The sequence below is a fragment of the Martes martes genome (genome assembly GCF_963455335.1).
Source record: "Martes martes genome assembly, chromosome: 16".
NCBI lineage: Eukaryota > Metazoa > Chordata > Mammalia > Carnivora > Mustelidae > Martes > Martes martes.
In genome coordinates this window covers 47,483,957-47,497,653 of record NC_137904.1, presented here as the reverse complement: position 1 = coordinate 47,497,653, position 13,697 = coordinate 47,483,957, and the positions used below count along the sequence as shown (strand labels likewise).

General features: G+C 56.6%; 1 protein-coding gene across 1 annotated transcript in view; it reads right to left on the bottom strand.

Annotated features, from left to right (window-relative positions):
- Positions 1-5,138: 5,138 nt before the first annotated feature.
- NMT1 (N-myristoyltransferase 1) overlaps positions 5,139-13,697 on the bottom strand; it is a 29,402-nt gene continuing 20,843 nt past the window's right edge. The window contains exons 5-12 of the mRNA XM_080825827.1: positions 13,341-13,432; positions 12,453-12,569; positions 11,551-11,721; positions 10,646-10,754; positions 8,022-8,192; positions 7,289-7,456; positions 6,143-6,280; positions 5,139-5,499 (exon numbers count right to left, since the gene is read on the bottom strand). Coding sequence (XP_080681953.1) covers positions 5,479-5,499; positions 6,143-6,280; positions 7,289-7,456; positions 8,022-8,192; positions 10,646-10,754; positions 11,551-11,721; positions 12,453-12,569; positions 13,341-13,432 — 987 coding nt within the window. The 3' untranslated portion in view covers positions 5,139-5,478. The remainder of the gene's footprint in view (positions 5,500-6,142; positions 6,281-7,288; positions 7,457-8,021; positions 8,193-10,645; positions 10,755-11,550; positions 11,722-12,452; positions 12,570-13,340; positions 13,433-13,697) is intronic.

Below are 13,697 nucleotides of genomic sequence, written 5' to 3'. Positions count from 1 at the left end.
CGTCACCAAGAAGGGCTTGAATGGAAAAGGGGGATTTGACAGGGGTGGGGGGGAGGGGCTTCTGCCAGGGAAGAACTGTTATGGCCCTAAAAGGGGATGGGGACAGGACTCTGAGGGACCTCAATAGACCCCTGCTTTCTGGGTTCAGATGCATCCGAGGCTCCTGTCTGTTCAGTAGATGAATCCGAGACTCAGGGTTTTCCTCCCACCAGGGACAAAGGCCCAAAAACCAGCTTGCTGCTCTGGGCTGCCTGGAGCAGCTGGGAGAGTGTGCCGAGACACCAGAGGGCAGAATCCAGACAGAACCTTCCAGAAAGGGGACTTTCTGAGCTTCAGAGTGGAGCCCTGGCATTTTGGGTTCCATCAGGCAAAAGCACCAACACTGAATCGGGACAGAGCTTGAGGACAGTTTCCGGCTTGGGGATGGCGCTGGGCTGGGGCTTGAATGGGCCCCACGGACCCCAGCGCCGGGCTGGCTCTCCTTCCTGCAACCTATAACCCGATGCAGGAAGTGAGAGCCTCCGCCTGCCCTCCGCACGCTCAGAGCAGCGTTTGATTCTGATGATCCGTGTGTCTCATAGAGCATGCTCCCATCTGAAGGGGTCAGAAGCCTCCCTACGCAGGAACCACAAAGGCCTGGGCCAGGCAGCCTGGACACCTGGTTCTCAGGCCCGCTAGGAGGCCGGGTGGCCAGCCCACAGGCCTGAGGAGGAAGGCCCTGAGGAGCGAGGTGCCTCGAGGCGGAGTCCAGTTAGGTGCACACAGAGCAGTTCGGGTTGTTCTGTCCCCACAGGGTTCAGGTCAGGACTTGGGTGAGGGTCCTGTGTCAGGAGAGCACTAGACCCTGGGCTGAACCCCCACCCCCCACCATCCTGCTTCTCTCCTCCAGTTTAGTAAAGCAAGAGGAAGGATTTCCTGCTGGGGTGAAACCCCCAAAACTGGGAAGTCGGCCTTGGAAGGGCAAGTCTTTGGTGCAGGAAAATGGGTGGGAATGATGATGGAGGGTGGAGACAAGGAAGTCACTTTTAACTCCAAAGGTCCTGCCCACAGGGCTGTGTTCTCAGCCCAAATCTAAGGGTGGGGACAAGGACTGAGCTTTCAGGGGCTAGAGTGATGGGTGGAGGAGAGGAGAGACACAGGGGCCAGTCTACTGGGGAGGGGGTGGCGCACAGATGATCCTGGGGGGAGGTCCTGTGTCTTCAGGCTGCAGCCCCTGTTCCCTGGAAAGGGGCTCCCTCGGAGGCCCCAGCCATGGGTGGCCTAAAAGCAGCACAGGGTCAGGGAATGGATGAAAAGTTCCAGAGGAAGAGAATGGGGTGTGTGTGTGGGGGGGAGATGCGAATTCCAACTGCAGTCACCGGGGCCCTTCCTCAGAGAACCACTAGGCAGGTGTGCAGTAGGGCCTGGTGACTGGCGGTGTTAAAAAGCACCCCCAGGGGGCGCCTGGGTGGCTCAGTGGGTTAAAGACTCTGCCTTTAGCTCAGGTCATGATCTCAGGGTCCTGGGATCGAGCCCTGCATCGGGCTCTCTGCTCAGCAGGGAGCCTGCTTCCTCCTCTCTCCTTTCTCTGCCTACTTGTGATCTCTGTCAAATAAATAAATAAAATCTAAAAAAAAAAAAAGCACCCCCAGGGGGCCTAGAAGGGGAGATGGGGCACCTGGATGGGGGCACATGGCAGTGGCTGACCACCCCCCCCCCACCCAGGGGCCACTGCTGCCCTGCACTGATGGGGTGCTCTGCTCCCAGCTGTGGACTGGCGCCACTGCCCTGCTGTTAGCCCAGGGCCCAGTGGCTCCTCTGTGAACCTGGGTCAGTCCCGTCTCCTCGCCCCAGGATGGGAGAAGTTAGGGGAAAAGAGCCAATTCTGCCCCAAGAGGAGAGCCTTGCCCAGGCAAAGTACTCCAAAGCTGCCTCCAGGGGACGCTCCCGAGCAGCTTTCCTTGAGGGGCCCTGCCGCCCTCCGAGAGGGTGCTCCAGCCAAGCCAGGTCCCCAGCTGGTTCCACTGCCACCTGCTGACCCGAGGAATTCCAGGGCAGAGAGATTTGGTTCAGCTGCTTCCTTTATTAGAAACAAGTGAGATGTAACCAGTGGAACTACAATGCATTTGGTGCTTCCTCCCCCACCCTGGAAATGGATGCCCCTCCCACAGCCCAGGGACAAGCCCAGACAAAAGGGAAGCTTCCCTCTTCTCCGTTCCCATGTTTGGCCCACTTTGCCTGGAGTCAGTATCTTTGAATTGAATTGAAAGACTGTCCCACACAACCTCCCAGGGGACAGCCTGTTGGTGGGCCTGCCTTCACTCGGCAGCAGGGCAAAACCAAAGCGGACTTGCGCCTCCTCTGGTTCCGGGGCAGGTTGGTCAGGCCACAAGAAGGCTGCCCCCTGGCTGGGTAGGCACTGGCCAGGGATGTGCTCGTCCCCCACCCCTGGCCTGACAGTCCTGACAGTCGGGTCCTTACCCTCTCCCAGATGGCAGCTTCGTGAAGCTTACCCAGGCCTTTGGGCTATCCTTTCGGTTGGTTAAATGCTGGTCATCTTTGGGCAAAGAATTCAGACCACAGGGACCCCCACACCTGGGCTTCAGTGAGCCGGCAAGGAAGGGGGTTAACGGCAGTTAGATGAGAGCTGCAGGCAAGGCCTGAATTTCCCATAAACTGGGTGCTGAGGTGGCTTGGTGTGGGCCAGCCTTCAAAACAGACGTCAGCGTCTTTGAGAGTAGGCACTGGGTTGGGGGGGTGAGCCCTACACATACCTCCACCCAGAGCTGAGGCCTCCTTTCTACCCAGCTCTCTCCCCACACGGAGATCAGAGGTCGTGGGAATGTGCCAAGGGGTCAAATGAAGTCAATCCAAAGGCAGGAGGTACACGTGTGGAAACATGGAGTCCAACAGCCCAGCGGTGCCAACAAGGAGTACTGGGGGCGGGGGGGGCGGGGGCCATGCCTGGGAGGCCCTCCAACCACAGTTGCCAGAGTCGGGTCCCAGGTGAAGAGCTTGGAGGCCTCGGGGTCATTCCCTTGTCTGGTCCACGCCAGCCACGGCTCCACCATCCTGTGGGGCTCCTTGTGGGGAGGCCCTGAACCCCAAGCAATGGTTCTCTCTGCGCTCTCTGACCTGAAGTCCTGGCAAGGGTGGAGTGAAGAACCTGGGAACTGTTTGGACAAAAAGGAGACTAAGCAGGCATCAAGCTGACTCCTGCAGGCTGGGGAGACAGTGCCGAGGGCTGGACGGGGTCCCTACCATGACACGACAGCAGAGTCCGGGGAGCAGGCCACACCGTCCTGGAGGGAGACACGGGGACCTTTCCAGGAGATGCTTCTTCTAGAGCAGGCTCGGACTCATGGTTTCCATCTGTGACCTGGTCAACCGAGGCAAAGCTCACTCCGGTGCTGCCCCAATCTCAGCGGCAGCTTGGCCCAGGCCCGGGCCCAGAGCTGACCAAGCCTACGACAGGAAGCCTTTCCAAGTTCCAGGTCTCGCCCAAGGAAGGAGAGAGTTCTTTGATATCCTCAGACGCATGCACAGGGTAAGCTGCTCTGGGAATTTGGGGCGCGGGGTGTCCGATGTCAGCGAGGCTGTAAAGGCAAGCCCTGTCTCTGCGGCTCCTCCCGTCTGTGGAATGCAGTGCACATCTTGCTAAGAACAGCAGCTTCTTTGGTCTGGGTATCTTGGAGTCAAGGAGTCAAAAGTCAGCTGGGATCGCTGGTGCATGCAGTCTGCAGCATGGGGACAACAGGGAGAAGGGACGCCCCTAGCGGCCGCCGATGATAATGCAGGACAATGGGGCCGCAGGCTCCAGCAGCAGGCTACAGAGTCCGGCCCAAGCACTTTGCTCCAGCTCTGGGAACTCTGCACAAGTAGCCTCTGGCCAACCTGAAGCCCGAAACTCCGCTCTGTCAGCCTGCAGAGCAGGGCTTCAGTTAGTGGGAACTGGCTAAACCTGGCCGCCTAGCCAAAGCTTCCTCCCCTCTGCAAGTAGGTGAAGGCAGCCAGGAAACCGGCTCACGCACACACCCCACTCTCCTCCCATTTACCTTCTCCTCGAGCAAAGTTCCGTACAAGCCTGCAAGGGGCTTTATGGCAATTCGAAGGCCCGATCCTCCCCAAGCTACTTGGCTAAGCACAGCGGAGGAAGGCCTACACGGACAGCCACGTGACCCGAGGCTCCGTCACTTCTGGGGAGACTGGCAGCATCAATAACCATCACCATCACCACAAAAATCCACAAAACCTCATCAGCGAAAATCAGACTCAAACCACGGCGACACACCATCATTTCTGTCGTCAAATCCAGACCAGTGTCTGGCCACCGCTCCCTGCTACCACTCGAAGGCTGAGCATCTTGGAAAGAAGCACAAGAGATAGCCAACGGATCGGAAGGCACAGGCCAGGGGCTGGCGGCTGAAGGGGTCTGGATGTGGTCCCCACACCATCCTTGGCCAGCCACCCCAGGGCTATCTGGGTGCCGGCTCTTTGCCCTCTCTAGGACGAGCTCAGCAGGGATTGCACTGGTCCGGTTCTCCACAAGGTCCCAGATGCTACAAGGAGGTCAAAGGTCCCCTTCAAACTACCAGTCACCCCAGGCAGTGGAAAAACAATGTTGCGAGGGACTCATCCCTGTAAGGTTGGCAAAAACAGCAGGCTAAAGAGCCCCTTAAAATCAGTTGGCAGGATGACTTCCCACAGGGAGCAGGGCGAGGATGGGAGAAGGGACCCCATAAACGAACTCTGCTTCCGCAGACAGTCCCTGCTGCCCAGCGACAGGATGTGGAAAAGGCCTGGCCTCTATGGAACGGCCGGAGTCAGGTCCCACCCAGGACGCCACCTGCGGTTCTGCGAGCTCTGAGCCCGCCCCAGGCTCTGCACCGTCCCTCCACCTTTCCCTGCCTTCTCAAAGCGAATCATTTCAGCCCATCCAGAAGGGGGACTGGAGAAGATTCCCCACATCCTCTTTCTCCTGCTCCCCCAAGAAAAGTCAATGCCTGCTTTCAGAACAAAACAATTCACTGTACCAATATGTATTTGTCTGCCACTGTCCTTGGATTCTAAATCTGATGAATGATCTGGATTCAGTTTTCATTAGAGACCGAACATCCTTGTACATTTGGAACATGAAAGATATTTAAAATATTTATATATATATAATATATATATATATACTTTTATTATTCACCCGTTAACTCCATAATATGCCAATCACGAGCTAGTTTTCAGCAGTTACATTCCCTTGATCACGGCTGCAGAAGGATGTGATTAATTGGAAAACAGGGAGACCAGAGACACGGCCAGAGGTGACATCGCGCAGCCTACGCCATTGCAATACAATTGTCAAGTTCAGCGGCGGTTTGGTAAAGCCGGTTCAGTTCTGTCCCCTGTGCCAGGGATTCTCACGTTTGTGAAAAGGACCAACAAGTGGTGGGGTTCCATTTCCTGGTTTGACTTCTCAGTGGCTTTATCCAGAATCTCACTGGCAACCGATTACTGTAACACCAGCCCAACCTAGGAGAGCCAACAGGGAGAGGCAGAGTTGAGCTGACAGTTGTCCCAAGTCTGTCCCCCTCCCCTTCCCCTCCACATCTCACTTCAGAAGTCCCAAAGGACGGAGTCCCCTCGGTGCCACTGGGCTGTGTGAGCAGGCTCAGGAGGAGTCCAGACCTTTCGCTCAACCCCTGTGAGGGGCTTCCTACATCCCTCAGATCCTTTGAGGAAAGCAACCGCCAGTCCCAAGGCCTCTCTCCAGCTCTGTCACTGATTTTGTAAATGCTGATGACTCCACAGCCCGGGACTGCCCCCTGGGGCTGGCAGAGGAACTGCTGAGGGTGACGCTGGGATGAGGGCAGGAGCCCAGCAGAGGAAACCCCTCAGATCCTTAGACTAGAACCTTCCTGGCTAAGCGCGGGCAGCAGTCCCCCGAGGTGGTCCCCGGTGCGCGGGTGAGGTGGCTCACCTCATGGGGGAGAGAACCTGGAGACAAGCTTCTTGCTTTTGTGTGGCTCTGGGGCCCGTCTCCTTTGCCACCCTCACACCAGCTGCTGAAGGGGAATGTGGGCCCTGCCGATGCTGGGGCTCAGACCCGTGGCCCCGTCTCTGCAGGCGACATGAACCCCCTGAGCCCAGCTGCGCTGCTGGGCCCAGACGTTACCTTCTCCGCTCCCATGCTGGGGCATTTCCAATTGTAAAGGTAATACTGCAGGTTGCCGTCTCCTATGCCGAACTTGAGCTTCTCCAGGAAGGTTTTGTTCTCCATGAGATCCAGTGCATTGAACACGTCGAACCCTTTCTGTGGGGCAGCAGGGAGAAAACAGGAACGGGTGAAGAGAGAGAGAAGCTGCTTTGCCTTCCTTCCCTTTTCTACCACATCCCAGCCGTGCGGTGAGGCGCGCCCGGGAGAACCATCTCCCTTCAGAAGCCCCGTCTGCATCCGTGTTCGAGCCCAACTCCTGCCAGCACCTGCTCTCCAGGCTGGTTCTCGTGACTCTCAGAGCGCCACACCCCCCGGCCCCCAGTGGCCAGCAAGTGCATCCTTATATCCTCGGCGCCCCGGTTACTGCTCCTGTGGTTCCGTGTCAGGCCTCCCCAAAACACCGGGCACTGGCACAGTCTTCTCCGTCCTCTGAGAAGCTGGCTGCTATCAGCGGCTCAGCATCTATGCTGCCCCTTAACTCCCTGACACCCCAACTACTAGGTCTTCGCTGTGTCCCCTGGGCTTATGGCAGCTGCCACGTTGCTCTGAGACCGTGACAAAGACACTTCCTAAATCTCACCCAGTTGACCAGAAGGTCTTGCAGGGCACAGGCTGGACGGGCCACCATCTGGCCGGCCCACGTGGACTGGCCTCAGTTCAGGTAGGACCCACGACGAAGGGCCGACTGACGCTGACCTCTTTGGGGGTCAAAGCAGCCCAGGCCCCACCCCCACCATGCGCTACAGTCAGCCGCTCCCGTGACTCACCACGACAGAGACCCAGCTCCCCACTCCCACGCTGGGGAAGTCGTGAGGAGAACCCCTCTCCTCCCGGAGCAGGCCTGGCTACTCAGGCTCCTTGGCAGCGCCTCCCGTGAGAACGAAACTCACTGAAATAAATCAGGAGTTCAATGCCTTCGCTTCCTGTGGACGTTCCTTGCTCCCTCCTAGCGTGGAGCTGCTGGCTGAGAAGTGCTGGGCCCCTTCCTACGCAGAGCGGGAGGCTGAGCAGGGCCGGAAGCCCCGGCCTACAGGCAGCTGTGCCCACCACGGCTCCCACTGCCCCGTCCCCACGCCTCTCCGGGCCCTCCGGTCTGCTCCTCACCATTTTGGCGAGAACAAGGGCGTCGCTCATGAGGTCTAGAAGTGGGGTCTGGGTGTGGACGTTGTAGAAAGAATAAGCAGCCTTTAGACTCTTGTGGGTTGGATGGTTCATGATGGTGGAGGGAAGCGTATAAAAGCTGAGGAAATCTGTCACCTCACCATTTGCGTTCTGAAGGGAAAACAACACAAGGAGGCAATGTTACACACGCCTGGGGACGCTGCCGCCGGGAAGAGCTTCCTACGGCTCTCACCCCACCCTCAGCAGCTCTGCCCCCCAAGATGACTGGGTGCACACCGAAACAGGGGCGCAGGCAGGAGGGAACACACTGGCCAAGGGCACCTGGGGACAGAGCCAGGACGAGAATCCAGGCCGGACTGCAGGCTGCCCCTGCAGAGCGCTCCCTGCGTCCCACATCCCCGCTAACCCTGGCCAGCACCACCATAAGCACGGCGGGCAGGTCTCCAAGGCTTACTGAGGAAGAGGGACCTAGTTCTCTCTACTCTGTCACCCGCGCGGGGATTGGGGGTGGGGCAGGGGCAAGGGCTCACGCCAAGTCCACAGGGCATCCTGTTAGCAAGTGCAAGCTACAGCTTCCTCTCTTCACGGAGGACTGAGCAAGGAGGCTCAAGGAAGTCTAGGAGGCCAACGCTGGCATCCATCAGTCGGGCCTTCGGTCCCCGAGCCGCTGGAGGAGAATGCCTCTCAGGGGCCCAAAACTCCCCTCCCCGCTCACCTCCACCACGAAAGTGTCGATGATGTTCTCCTGGGGGTAGAACCAGTGCTCCACCTCTTCCTGGCTCATAACTGGCGTGAGGTGAAACTGCTTCAGGTACCTGGTGAGGAGCTGGTGTACTACTGGAATGTCCTTTTTTTCCATTGGTCGCAGCCCAGCTGTCTTGGGCGTCTGTAAGGCAGACAGACGGGACAGTATCAGGTGTGCTGAACGTGAGCCTCTTGACTCCCCCTCAAGTTCTGAAGGCACTGGAACCTTCAGACTGTCTCCCTTCCTACCCCAACCCTGGAGGCATCCACCCCGGCCGTCAAGAGAGAACCCTCAGTCACCCCTGGCAGTGGCCTCTCACGGCCCCCACATGCTCAGGTGCGAGTCCTGCCTTGTCAGGATCTTCGGACCTCTCCCTCCTAGTGAAGGCCATCCCCTCTGGCTGAGGCTATTGCTTCCATCTCTCATCCACATGGCCCAGGCCACTTTCCGAAGAAAACACAACCCATCACGCCTCTCCCTTGCTCTAAACTCCCTAATACGGAGCAGGAGACCTTCCACCCTCTGGATCGGTTGACAGTTCTGACTGTCCTTCCTGTCCCTCTAGCCCAGTGAGTCTCAAAGGGGCTAATTTTGAATATAGGACAATATTCTGAGATAGCTTCGGTTGTCACAACTAGAAGGGGTGCTATCGACATCTAGCGGAGAGAAGCCAGGGAAACTAGCAAACACCTTATAATGTACAAGACGGTCCCCACAACACAATTACCCAGCCCAAATGTCAATGGTGCCATGAGGGAGCAAAACCCTCATGGATGTGCTGGGGTGGGCACAGGCCCAGGCTACTCATCCACCTAGCAAAGCCCTTCTTGGCTCCTTTCCTCCAAACCCTCACCACCTTGTCCCACTGCGCTGCAGCTGATCCGTCTGTGCTGGTGTCTCTCCTCTGGACTAGGAGAGCACTTCACAGATCAGCTCCTCGCCTAGGCATGCTGGAACCCCTGGGCCCAGCAGAGTTGACACCCCGGGCCCGCTTTGTCAACTCAGACCCTGCCACACCAGTCTGCTTCCAGCAGGGTCTGCTGCAAGTTAAATTCTGAAGAAAAGCACCAAACTCCTGGGACTTCATCTTAAATTAGGATCCCACCCCACAGCTGCTTTTTCTTAACGCAGGCTTCCGTGGAATGAACCCATGTGATGTTCTGGAGTAAATACTGGGTCTCATAGAACATCCCCAAAGACTCAGGACACAAGGCAGGGTCAGCCAAATCTGGAAGCAGGGTGGGGTTACAGTTTATACAGCTCGGTTACCGTGTGATTCAACTGCTTCTCTGTAGAAACTGCCTTTCTTTCTTTCTCTTTTTTTTTAAAAGATTTGTTTATTTCACTGACAGAGATCACAAGTGGGCAGAGAGGCAGGCAGAGAGATAGAAGCAGGCTCCCTGCAGAACAGAGAGCCCGATGTAGGGCTCGATCCCAGGACCCTGAGATCATGACCTGAGCCGAAGGCAGAGGCTTTAATCCACTGAGCCACCCAGGCGCCCCTAGAAACTGCTTTCAAAGAGCTGTTCCAGGAGGACCTCAGCCACCCAAATTCCTCACTAATCCTGGTATCTCCGGGGAACACTTACTGACGTCATTTCTACATGGCAGCTCCCACAAGGACACCTCAAATTCTGCACTGAAAGGGGCTCTCACCTACGGGTGGGGAGATCCAGAGACAGTCTTCTGGCTACGACACTACTTTAAGAATGCCCTCTTCCTGCCTGGAACTCAGGATAAATCTGTCCTCACAACAGGAGGAGAAGACACCCATCACAGCCCCCCCAACCTGTTTTTTGGGGCGGCATCTAACTGTCACAGTCTCTCTAAACAGGACACGGCTGACCCGGACTCAGTGCTGGACCAGCTCGATCCCAGGGTGATTAAGCCAGCCTGATAGCTGACAAAGGCAGGCAGGGAGCCCCCTGATCGGTGGGCACCCCATAACCATGCTGACCCTGGAAGCTCTGCAGGAGGACAAGCGACTTTGAGGTCATCAGGCTCCCAAAAAACCAGGCACAAGCAGAGAATGAGCAGCGGCATTTCTTCCATTGGAAAATGAGGTAAAGTGAGACCCAGAACAGAAAACCAGCTCACTCCAGGCTGCCTACTCCTTCAACTGGCCAGATCTGGACTGGGGGGACTGGGATTAGAAATCTGGGCGACCCTCCCAGGCTGGGGTCACCCCTCCTTCCCCTCGGTGACAGAGGCCAGGGAAACGCTCTGTAGCTTATTTACACAGGCCCTGGGCGGCGCTGCAGTTCAGTGAACAGGTTTGCCTTTCTATTTATGCCTCGCTCGGGCTCCAGTCACAAAGAATTGGTGTTCTCTGAGCTCAACAGCTGACACGGTAGCTAGCCCAGGTGCAGACGCAGAGAACTGAGAAAGTCAAACTAAAATAAAACCCTTGCTATAGACAGCAGAGACAACAGAGACAGAAAGTCGAGAAATCAGGAAACTCTGAGTGGGTCACTTTTCTGATGCTCCCCCATTCCCACAGCCCCGCCAAAGCCTTGCCGCATTCCTGCTGAGGGCGGGGCTCTCAGCCTCTCCCGTTCCCCCACCCCCAACCACCACCCCGGAGCACCACTGGCCTCTGGCAGTCTGTAGAGTTTCATGGTACGCTGCATGGTCATATTTCTGCTCAGGTGGGAGAACTTCACTTCAATCAGCTTCCGTGGGTTTAGGGACCGATGCCAGTACCTGTGGGGGACACAAATGTCCTATCCTCAGAGGATTCTGGCAAGTCCCAAGGAGAGCGCTGCGATGTCATGGTACTCTCCAGATGACCAGCAGGTGGCGTGAGAGACCCATCAGGCCCCAAGAGCACCGGGGGCCAGTACTGGGCTCTCCAACGTGCCCCCAGTAAATTCACAGCTGCCACAGCTCTCGCTGAATTTTCCTTCTACTTTTCTTGCCCCAATTCCAAAAGCCAAGTCCATCTCAGTTCTCAGAATGTGCATCTTCCTCCTCCCTCCTCTACTGCATTTGCCTGGTGTTTCAATTCTGAAGTTCTCGAGGCAGAGACTTCAATAGCTTAAAACAACTTTCTGGGGCAGAGGCTGTCCTTGGGTCCTGCTGGGATCAGACATGCTCTCTTTGGCCCACAGAATATTCAAAACAAAATGGATCCAAACAATTAAACCTCCTGGACATTTACTATCAAAACCCAGATTTGGGCTGGTCCGTAAAAACTACAAAACCCCAACAGAATGACCCCCACTTCCAAAAGGCAGAAATCAGCAGGACTGGAGAATGGTGAACCCCTCTGGTCAGGGCACCCACTCTCCAGTCTGTTCCTACAAACTCCCCCTTCACTCTTCTGTGCCCTGCACCTGGCTCCCGTGGGCAGCCGCCAACCCCCTTATCAGACAGGAGAGAAGCAGGATGCTCCCGGGCACGCACCAACTAAGGGCCAGAGCAACGCCTCAGCGATGCAAGCTCCTCACCGAGAGCGGGCACAGCCAAGACCGGGGAGTGCCTGGTGGGAGATCTTTACCTGCAGGTGCCGACAGGCTTTGGTAATACCACCCCGGCAGTGTAAACAGCTTGGAAAATGCCCTCGAGGTGAACCCGCCGGGTTATCTCCCGGATCAGGACTGGAGCCACCCTCTTGGAGCGCAGCTTCTTGTGGACACACAGGAAATTGATCTCCACCATCTTCTTCTCTCTGGAGAGAAAGGAAAAAACCCCAGTGACCAGCTTTTAATGAGGAAGGTAATCCCTTCGAGATCCGGGAGCCAGCACGTTGGCTCCTGCTGGCCCCCTGCTCTGCAGCACCAAGCAAGGAAGCCACTCCTTTCACCCAGACCTCACTGTCAGAGGGAGGTGGGACTCAAGCCAACTTGTTTATTTGGAGGCACCACCAGGACCTGCCTGGTGAAACCCCAAGAGTAGGATGGGGAAGTCCCCCTATAGCTGGCAGGGTACCTCAGAGTAATTCAAGGGCTAGCTTGGAATGTCAAGGGTTCCGACACCCACGAGAATCTCGGTCTTGAAGCCCAGAGGACTGTGGTGGTTGGTTCTGATGTTTCCAGGGAAAATGGAGAGCAGAGCTCAGAGCCCCCACAATTGGATGTTGAGTCACACTGGCTGGGGCCCACTTCTGAAGCCGCTCCAGTGCGCCACCGTGTGACAGGCATTATAAGTGCAAACACAGGCCCCAGTGCAGATAGCTCCCCAGACCTCAGGGTGGATCCCATCCAGCCCAGATCACCAACAAGAGAACCAGCAGCAACTCAGCGCAAGAGATGGACAGTTCCTGTTGTGAATTCTATTCCCAGGACCTGAGTTCTTTCCCTTCACCCCTTCTTTCGTGGAAGGTATGCATATCTTTTCTACCCTGCTCCCAGACCAAGCGGGATGGCAGCGATGTGGGGGGCAGTTGGTGCTGGTGCTTACGTGTCATAGATGTGGATGTTTGCCGGAATGGCACTTATGAACCCAACCAGTTTCCGACTTGAGACCACTCGAACCCCGCAGTGCCACTGGGGGAGCCAGCCAGGTGGCCGGAGAGCCCTAGAAGAGAGACAGAGGCCGTGGCTGCAGGTGACCAGTGCGCTGGGCAGATGGCTTGCGCTCCACAGCCAAGTCTGTTCTCACCTCCTACTCTACCTCTCTGGGGGTTAACAACTAATTCGCTTTAGGGCCAAGCCCTCCTGGACACACATGGGCCCCTTCCTGAGGCTCAGCCCACCTGGCCTACTCGCCCACCCAATCCAAGGTTGTGATACTGAGGACCTTGCACCCGATCAAATTTCTTTGTGCTCGCTCACTTTGCTCGCTTAAGCCAGACGACCGGCTCAGAGTCTGGAGGGTCCCATGGTTGCGAGTCGATCATGGAGGCCCCTGAGCTCTGGTTTCCACCTGCCCTCCAGGCACCATCACCCCCTCTTTCTGCCTGCCCCGTCTTCCCTTTCAGGCAGTCCCTCTCCAGTCCAGCAGGGCCATTTTCAGATAACCAAGCATGCTCAGGAACTGGAGAGAAAACGAGTCTTTTCTCTTTTGAAATCTCATTCCTCCTTCCCTTCTTATACCAAGTCACCATATAACACATGATCTCTTCTTCTGGGAACCAATGCCACCAAAGCCTCCCTCCCCCAGTCATTCTGCCTTAAATAAAGTTTCGATACTTAGCTCCACTAGAAACAACTTTCCTTTAGATGTGGGAACTCAAAACAGACACCCTCAGGTGCCATTTGGAGGCTGGTTCTTAACAGGGAAAGTAGGCCCACCGTGGGGTCCTGCCCCACGCCCCGCCCGAGCCGCCAAGAAGGCCTCATGGCTCACCACAGCAGAAAGTCCGGGGAGTAGTCGAACCGGAACATATTGTCGTCATCCTCCACGTAGTTCTCATTCAGGAGGCCGTAGAGCTCTTTCAGCTGCAGAGAGACAAGTGGCTGCCTGAGAGCCACCCTGCCATTGTGGGGGGCGGTGGGGGGGGTGGGGAGGGAACCCCAACTCCCTGGGGCTCTAAGCTTTCCAGAAGGACAAGGTAAACTAACAAAAAACCAGGTTTCATCTCATAAATCCGTTTTGCTCCTGGCATGGCAGGGACTCTTTTGGAACAAGCACCCTAGCTGAACGAGGGAACCGAGCCCCCGAGAGCCAGAGCAGCAGACTTTAGTACATACAGCGACAGAGCAA